Here is a 19,493-nt window from a genome sequence, read left to right on the forward strand (position 1 = left end):
GAAAGAAAGGAAAGCCAACGTGATTATCTTGTCTACAAAGGCAAATAATTCTGGCTTCTTATGTCTTGTAGAAAATTAGCTTCAAGGTAGAGTTTTATTCTTGGAACACTATGGAGATGGGGTAAGCAGATGCCTGGATACTGTTCTACAGCAAAGGCTATGGCGTAGCTGGGCTGTGGTGGCGCACGCCTTTAATCCCAGCACTTGGGAGGCAGAGGCAGGCAGATCTCTGTCAGTTCGAGACCAGCCTGGTCTACAGAGGTAGTGCCAGGACAGGCTCCAAAGCCACAGAGAAACCCTGTCTCGAAAAACAAAAAAAAAAAAAAAAAAAAAAAAAAAGACTATGGCGTTTCCTGCAGCCACACGCTGTACTATGTATGAGCCTCTAGTGTTATGAACCTCCAGTATGACCTGCACAGTATATGCACAGTATAGCTTACTGAAAGCAATTCACCAAGGAACAACTGCTCAGTTGGAAGCTTTCTAAATGTGAATGGCATCAAAGAATACACAATCGAGGGAAATACACGGGCATTCAACAGTCCTCTGCTGGCATCACTTCCTCAAACCAGATGCTGAGTAAGGGTAGAAAACAGATCATTGGCTTTGTATTCTCTGCTAAGGCCTGAAGCATAGTTGTTCTACACTGTTGCTAGGTGGGAACACTGCTTTAGTTATCAAATAAAATTTCTTCTAGAAGTTTTTATGGAAAAGTGAGGTAGGCATCTGACCAAAATCTTCTTCAGGATGGATAACCAGCTAAAACTTCCTGACTTAGAATGTTGTGTTATTATTACGGGTTCTTGTGGCTATTGGAGTCTATGGGTTTCAGCTAAGTCGTTCATGCTCAGGATTGCTTCTGCAGCTGCAGTTAGACAATGGTTAGGCTGGAATCATCCAAACTGGAAGCAACTACTCACGCACATGCCTCCTGACAGAACAGGAGGATTCTGTCAGCTGGAGATTGGAATGGGAGGAGGCTTAAATATCGAAAACGAGATGGACTTACCAGTGGCTCAGGACTTTGAGCTCTAAATGCATGAGCACACACACAGAGAAAGAGAGAGAGAGAGAGAGAGAGAGAGAGAGAGAGAGAGAGAGAGAGAACCAAAGGTGATGTGGGAGTGTCATATATCAATCTGTTGATTTCATTGGTTAATTAAATAAAGAAACTGCTTGCCCTGATAGGTTAAAACATAGGTGGGAGGAGTAAACAGGAGGAAGATGGGAGGAGTAAACAGAATGGAATGCTGGGAGGAAGAGGAAGTGAGCTCAGACCCAACAGCTCTGCTCTCTGGAGCAGAGACGCCAGGCTCCGCTCTCCCAGGCAGCTCCGACCCAGGATGGACGTAGGCTAGAATCTTCCTGGTAAGCGCACCTTGGGGTGCTTACAAAGATTATTAGAAATGGGCTAGTCCAGGTGCAAGAGTTAGCCAAGAAGAGGCTAGATATAATGGGCAAGCAGTGTTTAAAAGAATACAGTTTGTGTGTTGTTATTTCGGGCATAAGCTAGCCAGGCGGCTGGGGTGCTGGGGACGCAGCCCCACCGCTCCTATTTCAACACAAAGGGGTCATGCTACCTTTTAATGACAAATCTATCATACAGTGTCACTTCTACAGTCCCGGGTTCACAAACTTCTGCCCGGGTTCAAGGAGAGAATATATGGGAACCTGATGTTGATGGAGAAGTGACAAGGCTTGGAAGAATATATGCAATCAGAAACATTGTTGCAATCATTTTGTAACACATAGTCTGCATGTCCTTCTCATTTTAAAGGTATCCCAAGGAAGTATTTTCCAGGAGGAAGGTTGCTACTATGGATTTCCTAAAGGGGAGGGAGATGAGGCTAGAGTATCTACCTGGCCTAGAATTTAGTGATGACAAGGAAGGTATGAAGGTGTGCTGCATAGCATTGCAACTGTGTGTAACACTAGGAAGTTGCTCGTGTATCATAAAACGACAAATTCAGATACACACACACCCCCTCTCATTCACACACTCACACTCACAACACATATTCTCTCTCACATACACACTAACTCTATCACACACACTCACATACGTATACACACTCACCCTTACACACATTCACTCTCACTCTCATACATACACACACTCATCCTCACACACTCACTCTCTCACACTCACACTTCACACACATATACACACTCACACTCTTACATACACTCATTCACTCTCACATACACACAACTCTGTTGTTATTGGAGCAGTGGGGCTGCGTCCCCAGCGCCCAGGCAGCCCACATGGCTAGCTTATGCCCGAAATAACAACACACAAACTGTATTCTTTTAAACACTGCTTGCCCATTATATCCAGCCTCTTCTCGGCTAACTCTCGCACCTGGACTAGCCCATTTCTAATGATGTGTGTAAGCACCCCAAGGTACGCTTACCAGGAAGATTCTAGCCTACATCCATCCTGGGTCGGAGCTGCCTGGGAGAGCGGAGCCTGGCGTCTCTGCTCCAGAGAGTAGAGCTGTCGGGTCTGTCTGAGGAGTCTTACCTTCTTCCATTACAACTCTGTCACATACACACTCACATATACCCATGCTCTCTCACACAATACGCAATACACTCACACACTCACTCTCTCATATACATACATACACACACACTCTCATACACTTACACACATTCTCTCTCACACACACATACACACACTTCATTCTCAGACACATGCTTTCTCTCTCTGTGTCTCTGTCTCTGTCTCTCTGTCTTTCTTTCTCTCTCTCTCACACACACACATACCCTGAGCCACTGATGAGAAGTCCATCTGTACTAAAGAGACCCTCATTGAGATGATATAGATATTGAATGGCCCTATAAGCACCCTATTCCTGTCTCTAACTGACTGGGTATGGCCTTGCCTGGCAGTTGCCAGGTGAATGAGTGATCATGTCCAGTTTGGATGATTCCAGATGAACTAGTGTAGTAAAACTGCAGCTTGTTTGTTCCTGGCTGCCCAGAACTGAAATAGTCACACAGAAACCATATTATTTGCAATACTGTTTGGCCAATAGCTAAGCATATTTCTGGCTAACTCATACCTAAAACTAGCCCATCTCCATTAAACTGTGCATCATCTGTAAGAATACAGACACTGACTTTCTTAGTGTTAGAACCACGTAGTCTCTGAAGCAGTTCCCCAAAATGGCAGTACCAGTGATAATGTCCTAAACAGAAGGACTGTTTGACTGGGCTAACAGAAGAATTTTTATTGGGTAAACAGAGACTTAAAGGTGGGTTTCTGTCTACCAGGCACCTCCATTAAACCACAGGAACCTCCCTTAATCTGCCCCCAAAGTCAACTATGTTAGTCAAGGGCATCTAGTTCCAGTCAATTCGTATAGCCTGTATCAGCTAAAAGACCCCACCTGCTGTCATGTAAGATCTGCCTGTTTCCCCACCGTTTTGCTCTTCTTTCTGGCACTCACACACTTAGAGATGGCTTCGGCAGTTTCATCCCCAGGAAACCTTTTTTCTGCACACGGAGCCGTCTAGTTCAGTGGTTTCACAGTCTCCTCGCACAGATGCTCATTTTGGAGGAATTTATTTAGGGAGATGTTGAGCAGCAGTGGGTATCAGAGAGGCTTCACCTGATGCTTCATTTAAACTGAGACTCCCCAATAAATGAAAAGCTTTCTGAGTGCTCTGGGCCCCACCCCCGGCTGAGAACCCCAGGGTCACAAATCTCAGTGCAGCTTGAGGACGAGGACAGCAGCAGGAAAGGCCTCCTGTTTGTCTGTCCCAATCTAGATTCTTTGTGCTCACACAGTTAATTTCACCCCAGATTTTCATTATTGATTACTGTAATAAAAACTCCAACTCTGTGCCATGCCCATGAAATTGAATTTTAGACAGTAGCTTTCAGTCTGAGGAGTTCTAAGTCTTCATTGTTCCTTTTATATGCCCCCAAAGGATGTACTAATGATCAGAGAGTTTAGCAGAATTCTGAGCTCCCAGAATCCTGGCTCCATCAGCCTTTCAGACTTACATTCTGGGATTAAACAGTAGTAATTTCTGTTGGAAAAGGTCTACGTTCTAGATATTTTCGAGGATAAAACGTTATTGGAGCTTTTATTAATTTATTCATTCTGTTGTTTGGTTTTTTTTAGCCAGGGTCTCATTATACAGCCCTGGCAAGCCTGGAACTCACTGTGTAGACCAGATTGACCCCAACATCACAGAAATCTGCCCAGCTCTGTCTTCTGAGTTCTGGGATATCGGTAGAGAGCCCATAGCTGGCTAATACATTTTTACTCCTACACAGTTCTTTTCTACTCTCCCTATAAGAGTGCCTGCGGTGGAAAAGAAAGACCAGGACTTCAGCCATCCATGCAATACTCATTTGTGGAAAAAAAAAAAAAAAACCTCAACCAGGAACTCTAGGCAACTGCTTCAACTTTTGCAGGACGTTGTGAACACCTGATCTGATGATGTCATTGCAATGATGCCCATCGGCTCTTTTACTTGAAAGCATTACACAAGGGGACACTCTACTTTGCTGAGGACTCTGGCAGAAACTCTAGCTGACTTCCTCAGCTGATTTATGCTAATTGTTTTATGTGTATGTGTGTTGGGTTTGCATGTATGCCTGTGCACCATGTGCATTCAGTGCCCTTGGAGGCTAGACAAATGCTGGAATTCAAACCCTGGGTCATCTGGTAGAGTAGCCAGTGCTCTTGACCACTGAGCTATCTCTCCAGTCCCTGCTAAATATTTTGAATGCCCAATTTGATGATTCTTTGCTGTCTGATAGTCTAGCACCTGCTACTTATTCTTTTACTTTAGCTTGTTATATTCTAAATAAACTCACTCATTTAAAGTAGAAATATGGCTATATAGATCATCCTCTGGGCTGTGAAGAACACAGGGTCTTGTGCACCGAGGTTCATCTTAAACTTGCCATGTAGCCAAGGATGACCTCCACCTCCCAGGTGCTGGGATCATAGGTGTGTGTTGCCAGCCCAGGTCACCACAGATTAGTTTTGTTCATTATTGAACTTTGTAAAAGTGGTATTAAATGGTATCTAAGTATAGATTCTTTTAAATTTGGTTTAATTTATTCAACTTAGTATCAATGCTATCTGTGTTACTTGTACCAATCTTCTGTTGTTGTTTTCCTGCTTTATTGCTGTGTCCTATTTCAATTTTGTGACTTTACCCATGTATTTAGCTATTCAACTGTGGAGAGGCATGTGGTTCTTCTGTTGCTTTTGTTTTGTTTTGTCTCTGTTTTCTGGCAGATAGGAATGAAACCCTGATGAACCTGTTCTTACCTGCCAGATCCACTCCATCTTTGGCTGAGGTTTGACTTTGGGCATTTATTCCTTTGTATTTGTGGAATATCCTGCCCATATCCTGCAAGCTCAGAAAACTACTCAGTGAGCCAGTGCAGGGGGGCACTCTCAGTAAACTTAGGACTGGAACACTTTCTCTGAACTGAAAGATAAACTGAGATGTGTCAAAACCCCTTCTTGTCTCTTTGTCTTTGGAGTGAAGGTTTTGCCCTAATTGAGTCATTAGATCTAGCTGTGAGTTCCCCAACTTGGGAATCTAGAAGGATCAAAGTAACCCATGACAGACTGCTAAATGCAGATCAACCCCGGGAACTTCCCTTTCTTGTAGAGAATACAGAAGCCCATATTTCCTGGTCTTTCTTGTAGTTTAGTGTGGGTAAGTGATTGAGTTTTTACCATTGTAGGCAGAAGTGCATAGCCTTGTGGGAGAGCCTTGTAATGATCGTCTTCTGGGTAGTATCTTGTGTTCTCTCTTTTCCTGTCTTCTGGATGCTGGTTTTCAGGTGACCTTCATAACCACAGCTAAAGATGGCAAAGCCTACCGACCTTGGCTCTGAAGTGTCAATGTAGAACAGGCAGTCTCCCTCCCTCCTCCCATTTCTCCAGCCCCTCTCCCCGTCTCACCACCTAGAACTGTCTTGCTCTGAAAGTGAATAATAAATATCTACAGTTTTGGGGCCATTAGACATTTTGGGGTTAATTGATTATAGCTCCCAGCCAACCGTAACTAGCGCACCTATAATAATAGTTTGCTTTCTCCTTACAGGTCTCAGGCATCTCTGAGATATACCACTTATAAAAGAGTTAAAAAGTTAAAGATATATTAGTAAAATTAACATACACATGCAAAAAATGAATAGTTTGTGACAGTCTAAAATGCAATTGTAAGACTTCTGCTTCCCTTATTGCCCAATTAATAGCTAGCTTTGCACTTACTACTCTAATTTTTAGCTATTTCTATCTTAATTTTCTTGCTATCTCTACATAATAGCCTCTATTTATAGTTTTTATTTCTTTAATCTAGTAGCTTCATACAATGAATAGTGAATATTTACCAAGGCATCTGTGTGTGTGTGAGTGTGTGTGCATACGTGTGTAAATATGTGCATGAATGCAGGTTCCTATGGAAACTAAAAGATCAAGGGATCTCCTGGAGTTAGAGTTATAGGCAGTTGTGTGCCATCTGATGTGTGTACCCGAAAGGATGCACTCAACCACCGAGCCATCTCTCCACCCTGGATGCTGTGTTTGCTACAGCCATATAAAAATTCTTTAGAAACCAAAGAAAGAAGAGTACATTTTAAAGTAGCTACAGTTGCCAGGCCTGATGGTACAGAACTGCAGTCTCTGCCACTAGTGAAGTTAAGTCAGAGCAGAAGTTCAAGACCTAACTGGACAATCTGAATAGGTAAGACAGAAAAAGCCAATTTCACGCTAACCTATACTCTTGAAAGTAACTTTCTCCTGAGGCTTTTTTCTACATTTTTTTCAATTTTTTTATTGATGTTTATTGAGCTCTGCATTTTCTCTGCTCCCCTTTCTGCCTCTCCCCTTCCCCCTTCAACCCTCCCCCAAGGTCCCCATGCTCCCAGTTTACTCAGGAGATCTTGTCTTTTTCTACTTTCTACTTCTCATGTAGATTAGATCTATGTAAGTCTCTCTTAGTGTCCGCATTGTTGTCTAAGTTCTCTGGGATTATGGTTTGTAGGCTGGTTTTCTTTGCTTTATGTTTAAAAACCACCTATGAGTGAGTACATGTGATAACTGTCTTTCTGGGTCTGGGTTACCTCACTCAAAATGTTTCCTAGTTCCATCCATTTTCCTGCAAAATTCAAGCTGTCGTTATTTTTCTGTTGTGTAGTACTCCGTTGTATGAATGTACCACATTTTTCTTATCCATTCTTCAATTGAGGGGCATTTAGGTTGTTTCCAGGTTCTGGCTATGACAAAGCTACTATGAACATAGCTGAGCACATGTCCTTGTGGCACGATTGAGCTTCCTTTGGATATATACCCAAAAGTGGTATTACTCGGTCTTGAGGAAAGTTGTTTCCTAATTTTCTGAGAAATCGCCACACTAACATCCAAAGGGGTTGTACCAGCTTGCATTCCCACCAGCAATGCAGAAGTGTTCCCTTTTCCCCACAACCTCTCCAGCATAAGTTGTTATCAGTGTTTTTGATCTTGGCCATTCTTACAGGTGTAAGATAGAATCTCAGAGTTGTTTTTATTTGCATTTCTCTGATGGCTAAGGATGCTGAACATTTCCTTAAGTGTCTTTCAACCATTTTAGATTCCTCTGTTGAGAGTTTTCTGTTTAGGTCTGTACTTCATTTTTTTAAACTGGATTATGTGATCTTTTGGTGACTAATTTCTTGAGTTCTTTGTATATTTTGGAGATCAGACCTCTGTCTGATATGGGGCTGGAGAAGATCTTTTCCCATTCTGTAGGCTGTCTCTTGCTCTTGTTGACCATGTCCTTTGCTTACAGAAGATTTTCAGTTTCAGGGGGTCCCATTTATTACTTGTTTCTCTCAGTGTCTGTGCTGCTGGGGTTATATTTAGGAAGTTGTCTCCTGTGCCAATGTGTTCAAGTGTATTTCCCACTTTCTCTTCTATAAGGTTCAGTGTGGCTGGCTTCATGTTGAGGTCTTTGATCCATTTGGACTTGAGTTTTGTGCATGGTGATAGATATGGGTCTATTTTCATTTTTCTACATGTTGATAGCCAGTTATGCCAGCACCACTTGTTTTTTTAAAGATAATCAAATCCTTTTTTTAAGATTTATTTATTTATTATGTATACAACATTCTGCCTCCATAAATGCCTGCACGCCAGAGGAGGGTGTGAGATCTCATTACAGAAGGTTGTGAGTCATTATATGGTTGCTGGGAATTGAACTCAGGACCTCTGGAAGAGCAGCCAGTGCTCTTAACCACTGAGCCATCTCTCCAGCCCCACCACTTGTTAAATATGCTTTCTTTTTTCCATTTGATATTTTTTGCTTCTTTGTCAAAATCAGGTGTTTGTCAATGTATGAATTGATATCTGGGTCTTCTATTTGGTTCCATTGTTCCTCCTATCTGTTCTTATGCCAGTACCAAGCTGTTTTCAGTACTGTAGCTCTGTAGTAGAGTTTGAATTCAGGGATTGTGATGCTCCAGAAGTTATTTAATTGTACAGGATTATTTTGGCTATCCTGGGTTTTTTGCTTTCCCAAATGAAGTTGAGTACCATCCTTTCGAGGTCTTTGAAGAATTTTGCTGGGCATTGTGTTGAATTGAAAGACTCTAAATGCATTTGTAAGCCCCCCTCAACCAACCTAAGACATTTTTCTAAAACCTTACACTCACTCTATCTTGGAAAAGGGACAGTCGCCCACACACACGCACATTCTGGACTGCTTATCGACCTGTGTCCTTGTGAATAATCTCAAACATAACTCCATTCTGGGAATTGAGGCAAAGACAACCCACAGATGTTGACTCAGTTCCTGATGTATTGATTTAGTCACTGGACCAAGGTCAGGATGGACCACAGACGCTCTCCCTTATCACCTGACCATGCAGCTATCCTCCTGCTCTGGAATAGACCAATCACTGCTAGTAACCCTTTGAATAAGCCAATCCAATAAGATGGAAAACAACCTACAGGTTTCCCCCTTGTGTCTGTGGCTGTTCGCTTTAAAAGATGGACTGTAACAGCTATCGATGTCCTTCATATCCCGAACCTGAAAGACCCTGTCATGACAGAATAAAAATCTTCTTCTTTTGCATCAGTTGCAGCTGTGAGTGGTGTCTGGAGCAACTCCTCCCTGATGTTTGGACTTCTAGTCCAACAGAATCCGTAGATTGCCATTTTTTACTATATTAATTCTGCCTACCCAAGAGCATGAGAGGTCTTTTCACTTTCTGGTGTTTTCTTCAATTTCTTTCTTCAAAGATTTAAAGTTCTTGTCATACAAGTCTTCCACTTACCAAGGCATCTTTAACCTAGTGCCTGTTCAGGTTATTATAACAAACCAGTATGGACAGAGTGGTTTAGACAGGACGCATTTAATTCTTAGAGTGCTGGAACCTGAACAGTCAGGATGAAGGTGCTGGAAGTTTCAGTGTTAACTGAGGGCTTCCTAGTACACAGATTGTAATTGTCTCTGTGTTGTGTTTTGGTGGAAATAGAGGTAGCATTGATGTCGTTGATAAGGCTCTGCACTCACAAACTAACCACTTCTCAAGGGTTCCTTTTTTAGCTCTGTCACACCAAGGCTTAAGGGCCAGCATATGAATTTTAGCAGCATGGGCATAGATCTTCAATCCATTGTCTTAAGAAAGTATTAGGCAGAGGAAACAAGGTGATGTCAGAAGGCTATCACACTTCATAATTACACCAAGGAGAAGAGTTTGGTGTGGGATGAACAAAATCTGAACTCAAAATTGTGTGAATGTTCACTTTGCACTGTCTTTGAGAGGGTAGCACATTGCTGAGATGGAGTGAAGCTTCTTCAAGCATCTTCCCATGGGTTCACCTCTAGAAATATTTTCAGGAGTGTACGAGACAGCAGGAGTAAGGGTAGGGAGGAAATATGGCATTGTTAAATACCTATCTCTCTTGGAAACTGTCGGATGCTTTATAGATATGATTCCATCTTTTCTGCAGTGACCCAGACAGGTGGGTTGTGAAAGAACAAAATTTGATAACTTGTTGTCTTTGTTTTTTTTTTTCTCTGTTGCTGTTACCCCCTGGGATAAACAATTTAGGAAGGAAGGGCTTATTCTGTGTCACTGTCACATGTCCATCATCGTAGGGAAGTCATAGGCTCTTGGTCACATTGCATCTGCACAAGGAAACAGAGAAGGATGGTATGAGTATACTCAGGGCCTTTTTCCTTTTTATGTCTGGAACCCAAGTAAGGGAACGGTGCTACCCACTTCTAGTATAGGTCTTCCTACCACCGTTAATGTGAGCAACATATTCATCAAAGCATGCCCAAGACTCCAAATAATCCCTTACATGTGTGCCTGGAGGTTCAGCTCCCAAGTGGTTCCAGATCCCATCAAGTTGACAGTTAACAGATTACAGCTGCCTCAGGTCTCAGAGAAGCAATATGTCATCTTCATACACCACTACCTTTAATGGTAGATGGTAATTAATCTTTTGTCTGCAAAAACCGAGATTCAGTTTGTGAGCTAGTTAAGGTCAAACCACTCTGTGGTGACTTGGGAAAGCAAAATGTCGTGCGTATCTAATTCTGTAAACACATCTTAGGCTACCAATTAAGCAATTCCACCTGAGCCAGCATATCTTGCGAGTGACAGAGTGCTTTTGCTTCTAGAGTGCCGGAAGTCACGCTTAGGAACTGTATCAAAATCGCATTTGAATTGCCGTTAGTTTACCACAGCATTGGCCTGAAGCCAAAAAGTGAGTAATAGGTCAATACAAAATGACTTCAAATACAACCCCCCAGAGTCCTTGACAAAGTAATCCAAAGTTTGTATTAATTTAGGAATAATCTTTGTAACACTGTGCAGCCATCAGGTATTAGGCCTGAGAAGATCTTGGTCTTGTGCGGACAGACAGTTCTTATCTAGGAAAAAAACAGCTCATTTCTTTGTTCTCTACATAATGTCCAAGCTGATCTTTGGGATGAGTCATGAAGTCAATAACATCACCAAACGCACAGACATCACCAAACCTACTGACATCACCAAACCTACTGACTGACATCATCAAACTCACTGACATCATCAAACCCATTACTACGTGCTCTTTACTGAATCCTTCTCCTGTTAATATTCCCACCACTGAAATTTTTTTTTCAGACATAAGTAAAAACAGAAACTCCTATTTGGTGGTGACAATTCTCTTGGCTCCTTCACTGATATGGCTAAATCAAGTAACTCTGTCTTCCACTGGATATGCTACCACTGGTCAAGAGCTAGGTAATGTTTTCACACCAGGAAAAAAAATCCCACTACTACTTGGTCTTGGACCCAATTCACCAGTTGTATGGGCTATAGAGGGTTATATAGGTTATAAATGTAAAGGAAGAGGTCGACAGTAAATATACCAGATCATCTTTATTTGACGTAAACCTGCCAGACTACCAGAAATCAATGCTAGTAGGTGTGGTGTTGTATACATTCAATTGCAGAACTTGGCAGGCAGAGGCAGACAGATCTATATGAGTTCTAGGCCAGCCTGGTCCTCAGTGATTTCTAGGTCAACCAGAGCAACAAAGTGAGACCCTGTCTCTAAATAAATATTTAAACACATGAATAGATAGTAATTAAGTAGGTGGTGCACGCCTACAGATGTAATTCCAGTACTACAGAGGGGCTAAGAATAGCCTGGGCTACACAGGGACTTTAGGGTCAACCTAGGCTACATAGTGAGATTTCACTGGGTTGGAGAGATGGCTCAGAGGTTAAAAGCACTAATTGCTCTTCCAAAGGCTCTGAGTTCAATTCCCAGCAATCACATGGTGGCTCACAACCATCTGTAATACAATCTGGTGCACTCTTCTGGCATGCAGGCAGAACAATATATACATAATACATAAATAAATATCTTTAAAAAAAAAGTAGGTATTCATGCTGAGTGGTGGTGGCACATGTCTTTAGTCCCTACACTTGAGAGGCAGAGGTAGGCAGATCTCTGTGAGTTTGGAGCCGGCTCTGATCTACAGAGCTAGTTCCAGGACAGGGCTACACAGAGAAATCTTGTCTCGAAAAATGTCTGTGTTCATGCGCTCCCTTCAGCAGCACATATACTAAAACTGGAATGATACTGAGATTAGTATGGTCCCTACACAAAGATGACATGCAAGTTCTTGAAACATTCCATATTATTTAATTTAAAAAAGTGGATATTCATTTCTAGTTTTAAAGGTGTGTACCACTTCCTCTGGGTGAGCATGCTGGTTTTGTTCCACCTCTTTTCCTTCTCTCCCCTCCCTCTGACACCCCCATGGTTTTTTTCAAAGACAGTCTCACTAAGTACATCCCAGCTGGTCTCAAACTTGCAATTTTCCTACTTCAGCTTCCTGAATACTAGAATTAAATGTCTGTACCATCACATTTGACAACCTGAGAAAATTTAAAATAAAGCAACACACACACACAGAGCATTCTAAGTGGTTAGGCCTCCATCAATTAAGTCTTAAATCAGAAATTATGACGTGAGAGTCTGACAACATGTTTTTTTTTTAATGTTGTTTAATCTCAGCAGAGCAAGGTGACATAAACCTCTAATCCCAGCACCTGACAGCAGAGGCAGGTGGCTCTCTGTGAGTTCAAGACCAGATTAGTCTATATACCAGAACCATGTCTGCCTGAGTGCTCCCATGCTTCCCACCACAATAATAATGAACTGAACCTCTGAGCTGTAAGCCACCTTAATTAAATGTTTTTCTTGTAAGCATTACCATGGTCATGGTGTCTTCCCAGCAATAGAAATCCTAAGACAAACCACTGTAGGAAGCCAGCTCCAAAAGAAAGGTTGTTCTTTCTTTAAGAATAGAGATGGGAGGCAGGATTAGAGAGATGGCTCAGAGGTTAGGAGCACTGGCTGCTCTTCCAGAGGTTCCAGCAACCACATGGTGGCTTACAGCCATCTATAGTGAGATCTGCTGCCTTCCAGGACACACATGATTCACAGTAAAATAGTCATACACATAAAATAAAAGAAATACATCTAAAAAATTAAAAAAATAAGAGGAGGAGCAAGAGGAAGAGGAAGAAGAAGAAAGAAAGAAAGAAAGAAAGAAAGAAAGAAAGAAAGAAAGAAGAGAAGAGGAAGAAGAAGAAGAGGAGGAGGAGCACTTGCTGCTCTTCAAGAGGATCCAGGTTTGCTTCCTAGCACCCACATGGCAGCTGGCAACTGTTAGTATAATTCCAGGGGATCCATTGTCCTCTTCTGGCCTCCTCAAGCACGAAACACACATGTGGTGCACAGACATAAACACAAACAATATACCCATACACATGTGGTGCACAGACATACACACAAGCAATATACCCATACACACGAAGAACAACAAAACATGGAAAGAGAGAGGGCCTCTACTTAACAAAAGTATTAAAATAGTTTCACCAGGGGGGAAATCCTTTAGCAGACCAGACATATAATTCTGTTTCCCAGAAGCTGGAAATGAAAGGCTTTTAGTGAAAGTGTCTCTCCCATCATAACTGTCTTTGTATTGGAGCCAGCAGGACTCAGCAGATTCTCATGAGGGGTAGGTAAGGAGGTTAAGTCTCATGAAGAGAGGATAGGAGTTTGGCGAGGAGCCCCTGACCCTGTGGTTGTAACGGGTGCTGGGATGATGGGGACAACCTCCTCCCACACCCGTTGATCCGGTGCTGAGGATGCTGGGAGTCCCCACTGGTCGGGTGATTTGCTGGGGGCTAGTCTGGTTGGATCTCTAGATATCACAGGCTTTCCTAATTGGCACTCTTGAGCTTCCAGGAGGCTCTAGTTTAGACCCAAGGCTGCAAACGAGAGAACCAAGACCCAGACTGGAACTGTGGAACTGTTATGTCCAGATCCGCCAAGTCCCCCAAAAAAACCCACAAGGAGATGTATGTAAAAGCAAAGAGACTTTATTTTAAACAAGTTTGCAAACTTGGTCTCTCTGTGATTGGAATAATCAGAGAGCCCGAGCTCCGTTAGAGTTGGGTTTTTATAGTAGTAAAGGTAGGGGTGAGGGATTTCTAAGGTTCAGAACCCCTGATTGGCTGACATTTGTATAGGAGTGTCCTGGTGTGTTCTGGCAGGTGGTCCTATCTTCAATGGTTAGAATGTGAGGAATTTCCTTCGGATGGTCTGTTCTTGGGTGGTGCTTTCAGTTTATGGTCCTTCCTGCAACCAAGTGTTGTTTCAGGATAAACTACTGAGACTTAGGCCTCCATTAAACTTATTGATGGCCAAGTCCTACACTGGCAAGTGATAATGGTTGGAAGTTAAGAACGTCCTTTGGATGGTCTGTTTCTATTAAGCTTATCGTGGCTGGCTGAGTCCTACATAAATGGGTGTCCATTTCTTTTATCAAAGAAGTCCCCACAGATATACTCTGAAATCTAGGCAAGGGCCTAGTTAGCACTGTGGTACAATCCCTAAGCCTCTAACCTGGGATTCAAGGGGCAGGGTTTATCTGAAAAGGCCCAGGAGACTACAGAGTACCGTAGGTATTTTAGAACTTCTGCTCATCTGCTCAGAGAACTGTAGTTTCATCGCATGTATCCCTGTCAGGAACGCTGTTTCACTGTCCGTCCTCACAAGCTACACCGAGGTGGAGACTGAGTCCATCTTGCTAAGCCTGTCGCTGCAGCACTCAGCTTGGCACTGTTGAGCACACTGCTCATGCCGTATGCCCAGTCCCCTGGGCCCTTTACCTGGACCACAGGCAGCAGCTTCCTGCCTTTCCCCCATTTCTACTCCTTCACCAACGCGTGGCACCTGGAGAGGGAGTAGTGGTGTGGGTGTGTTTAAAGTGCAAGCCCACTTTTGTTATCTACGACCCTTCAGTGATTTCTCATTTTACTACCCTGTAGCCCAAATCTTCACACACACACACACACACACACACACACACACACACACACACACACACGCCAAATAGTCTCTGCACTAATAGGGTCCTCAGGCTTTCCTCTCAGTTCCCTGTGCCACCCTTTGCTACCTCTTTCCCCACCTCATTTGATCGGCTTAACTCCTCATCTATAGCTTTCTGCTTCGGGGTCATTTCCTCACAAATGCCCTTCTGGAACCCCTGGTCTCCATGGTGATTACTTCAGATGGGCTGGCGTTTCTTTTCCATAGCAGTTCCCTCGAGATTATTTATCAGTAGTGTTATTATTGATAATCTGTTTTTCTAATTTGACTTGTAAATTTCATGAGCCTGAGGAGCACACCCGCCCACTTCACTCTGCACTGAGAGCTTAATAGCAACCCAGAATGTGTGTTATGATTGCTTTCAACAGATGGTGTGCCAGCCCAGTGATGAGAACCACAGCTAGGGGAAGGGCTTGAGGCATAACGGAACCCAGGAAGAATTCATAACAATGGATTTGCCACGGCCTAACATGAAGTCCCCAAAAGAGGACCAGGAAAGGTTGAAACACTCTCTTTTCAGCTTCATGCATGGGATGGGCCTGCCTTTATCTTTCCCTGCAAATGTGGACCCAGTTCAGAGGAAGAGAATACACTCTGTTGGGAAACACACAGATTCAAACCAGCCCTATGCTTAGGCATCTCCTTATGTCAAACTGCTTTTCTCATAGGTAGGAACCACCTAGGTGCAGACTTAAACTTACCAGGGTCTTTGTGCTGCCCCAGCCTGTCTGACCTGGAATCAGCAGCATCTGTGTTTTCCATTTATTCTTTAGCCCACCTGGAGTCTTCACTGTAATGGCTATCACTGGAGGTTTGTGCAGATCGCTCTTATTCTGTCCTTTGCTGTTGGAATCTTTCTTTCACTGGTTACTGTAGGGTGTCATGTTGAGAATACTGATGGAGCTGCCTTTGGGAATCTAATCGGAGCTCAGGGCAGAGATACAGGTGGCAAAGTGGTAGGGCATATGGCAATGGAGCCAAGAGATGGCTATTCCTGTCTTAGCAAAGGCCTTAGATAGCTGCAAGTGGGCAAGGTCACAGAAATGCAAGGGATGCAGTATGATGTTTCAGGTTACATGATACCCTATACCCTGGTAAAAAAACAATGCCAGCCACACTCACACCACACTAGAGATCCTATTAGTAGAAAGAAATACTCCATTTTGTCTTTTGATTGTGTGTGTGTGTGTGTGTGTGTGTGTGTGTGTGTGTGTGTGGTGTTACAGAGGGGGTAGGTTGGAAGGATTTTAAAGAGTTGGAAACAAGTCATTGCCAGTACATGTTTTACACAGTAGTGTTTTATTGATTAAGAGAAAAACAACTCCTCGTAGCCTGGTTGATTGACTTCATTGATCCATATCTTTAATTTTAATTGTTTTGGAAAGACATAATTGACTCAATGAAAAGGTCTTTTGATTTTCCTTTTCTTCTTTGAGTCTTTTGAGAGATGGTATCACCATGTAGCCCTGGTTATCCTGAACTTGCAAAGATCCAACTGCCTCTGCTGCCTGAACGCTGGGATTAGAGGTGTGCACTACCATACCCAAGAGAATGGAATTTCTGGAGTCATTCAGAAAATTGTAAAATCTTAACCTTGCTTCAATTTCATGATATTAAAAATACAGAGTTTATGATGAAGGTCTCAAAGAATCATCCTTGCTCATGTTGAAAAGTACACTCCAAATTCTTATTTCTAGATATTTATGTAAAAATGAGATGAGCAGTGGTAGCAGACACCTTTAATCCCAGCTCTTGGGAGGCAGAGGCAGGTGGTTCTCTGTGAGTTCAAGGCTAGCCTAGTCTACAGAGCTAGTTCCAAGACTGTTAAATAAAAAAACTCTGTCTCACAAAAATAAATAAATAATAAAAAGGGTTTTCATATTTTTGTCCATTAGCAAACAATTATAAAGGCTTTGTTTCGTGGCTAGTTTCTTTTATTTCCAAGGCTTTGTGCTAAATGACCCAACTCGGGCACGTGCCTTTAATGAGAGAAGCACATGGACATATGGGGAGAAAGAAAAGCAGCCCCTGACTGTGCAGGGTGCAGTGTGCTCTTCATGTGTCCTTGGCATCCCTTTGTGTGATTCAGGCTTTGAATCTAGTTAGTGGATCTCTGCAGTGGTACGTGCACGTGTTTAGAATCAACCTTGGAGATGTCAAACACTATCATATTAAATCAATCATGCATCTACACTGACTATCACGTACTAAATCAGCCATGCATCTGAGTCGTTTTAGAAATGAAGGTTATTTAACATACCTATCCCTCCATATCTAATTCTGAAAGCTATAATACAATTGAGATAGTCTTTAAATAAGGAGTTGTACTTATTTATTTAAGCCATTTATCCCCAACCAAGTGTGTGTCAACCTTCCTCTCCCCTCCCCCTTCCTCTCCTCCCTCTCCCCTCCCCGTCCCTCACCTCCTCCTTCCCTTCTTTCTTTCCTTCCTTTCTCATTTTCATTTTCTTTACATTTTGAGACCAGATCTCACTGTGTAGCCTTGGCTTATCCCAAACTGGGTATTCTCCTGCCTCAACCTCTTACCATTCCTGGCTTGAAATGAAGAACTCTCAAATACATCATCACATCAGTGATTCCAGGCTTTGCTGCTGCTGTTTGTGAAATCTTGCACTCCCTTTCTCCCTCTTTCTTTCCTTTGTCGTGTCCTGGAAGTTACTATTTAGTAAACGTTAAAATGTCAGCCATAGATCCTCTGGAATCAAAGTCTACCTTGGGACTGGTCTGGACAGAACAGACGCCCTTAAGCATTCCTCCTGCTCAGGAACTTGGCCTTGGGCCTCAGGGAAAAGCTCTTCTTGGCTTCACGGTGGGAGGATGGGAGACATTCATACTTTCTGGACAGACTTCCTATGCAGCTAAAATTGCATCTTTCTTTTTCTTCCTTTCTTTTATTTTTTCTTTTTCTCTCAAGACAGGGTTTCTCTGTATAGCTCTGACTGTACTGGAACTTGTTCTGTAGATCAGGCTGACCTCACTCTGTGGACCAGGCTGGCCTCAAACTCAGAGATCCACCTGCCTCTGCCTCCTGAGTGCTGGGATTAATGCATGAGCTACCACCACCCAGCTAAAATTGTATATTTCCATTATTTTTCACTGGCGTGTTGGATTTGAAGCTTCAGGTTTTTTCTTGCTTCCCAGCTGAATGTCTGGGATGGATGAGAGGTGAGGGAGGTCCGTATTTTATTGATCTTTGCTCTAGTCAGTCATAGCCTTGCTCCATCAGGCAAAATCATTTGTTCTCTGAGTGGTATTATATACACCTATATACACACATATGTGGATATGTATTTATAAGTGTGTGTTTGTTATAATAAAAGTTGATATTTGATTTTTGTCAGTCTCCTTCCTTCCTTTCTTTCTTTCTTTCTTTTTCTTTGAGACAGGTTTCTCTGTGTAGCCCTGGAACTTGTTCTATAGACCAGGCTATTTTGAACCTGGAGATCTGCTTGCCTCTGCCTCACAATTACTGGGATTAAAGGCATGGGCCACCACTGCCCAGCTGTGTCTTTGTAGGTTATCAAGATGACTAGTATTTGAGGCCCCAGACAGCTTTCACCTTGGAACTGTCAGCAGACCTACATCACTCTGCTGAGGAGAGAAGATATGCAAGAGATGGGAGTTTATTGCCGAGCTTCCACACCCTGTCTGATATCCACACACTCTGACATCGTGCCCCGTGAATGCCTTCCACTTTGCTGTTTCCTGCATTGAATCTTTTGTAACAAACCTGCCACAGAAAATAAAGTACTTTTTCTGAGTCTCTAATTGTCAGTCCTGGGAAGCTTTGGCTTTGCAGCCAACTCAGAAGTAACCAGGGGAATAGGTGTTTATCATAGGCATCTACCCACCATGAGGGCAATTTATGGAACTGAGCTCTGGAACTTAACGGTTAACTAAATGCTAACACTGAAGAGCCAGCATCAGAACTGAAGTACTGCAGTCTTGGGTGATGTTAGAGAAGTGGAGAAGATGGTATAAGAAGGAGAAAGTCTTTCTGTTCCCACCATCTAATCAGGGGATACTGGGCAACTGGCTTGTGACATATATGTATACATGTTTGTATGTATATGAATACACACTTTCTTTCTTTCTCTGTTTCTCTTTTTTTCTTCCCCCACCCCCTGCCACTTTGTTTCTCTCTGGTGTTGGGGTCCTCACAAATGTTAGGCAATCACTGTACTCCCGAGTCACATCCCCATGCCTCGTATATTTACTGAACAAGTACTCAGCACCAGGCACTATGCTTAGAGCTGGTTATAAAGCAAGAAAGCATCCAACTTGTCAGGAAGGCACTCAAATACACGTGTAATTAGTGAGTAGGAGGGTGGCTCAACCTGACGCGGTGGTACATGCCAGTAGTCCCAGCTACTAGGCAGGGTCATTTTCATGCAGGGATTTGAAGCCAGCCCAGTGAATCCCAATCTTTTTTTTTAAGATTTATTATGTATACAGAGTTCTGCCTGAATGTATGCATGCCTGCATGCCAGAAGAAGGCACCAGATCTCATTACAGATGGAGAGAGATGTGGTTGCTGGGAAT

The 19,493-nt window shown here is 42.8% G+C and overlaps 1 protein-coding gene and 1 non-coding gene across 5 annotated transcripts in view; one reads left to right on the forward strand and one right to left on the reverse strand.

The window, feature by feature from the left end:
• Positions 1–6,896: 6,896 nt before the first annotated feature.
• Positions 6,897–19,493, reverse strand: part of LOC126494377 (uncharacterized protein C12orf56 homolog) — a 44,739-nt gene continuing 32,142 nt past the window's right edge. For 3 of the 4 annotated variants that reach the window (XR_007589985.1, XM_050131709.1, XM_050131710.1), the window contains one exon: positions 6,897–10,155. Coding sequence is in view for 2 of the 4 variants with exons in the window: in XM_050131710.1 (XP_049987667.1) it covers positions 10,117–10,155 (39 nt within the window). In the remaining 2 variants the exon portion in view is untranslated. Of the gene's footprint in view, positions 10,156–10,331; positions 10,480–19,493 lie in introns of all 4 variants that reach the window. The other variant, XR_007589984.1, reaches the window with a different exon arrangement.
• LOC126494379 (U6 spliceosomal RNA) lies at positions 12,067–12,170 on the forward strand. The gene has a single exon (XR_007589986.1). It is a non-coding gene; the product is annotated as a U6 spliceosomal RNA (small nuclear RNA).

Source organism: Alexandromys fortis, unplaced genomic scaffold, assembly GCF_014885135.2.
Source record: "Alexandromys fortis isolate MF-2015 unplaced genomic scaffold, M_Fortis_MF-2015_v1.1 scaffold_376, whole genome shotgun sequence".
NCBI classification, from domain to species: domain Eukaryota; kingdom Metazoa; phylum Chordata; class Mammalia; order Rodentia; family Cricetidae; genus Alexandromys; species Alexandromys fortis.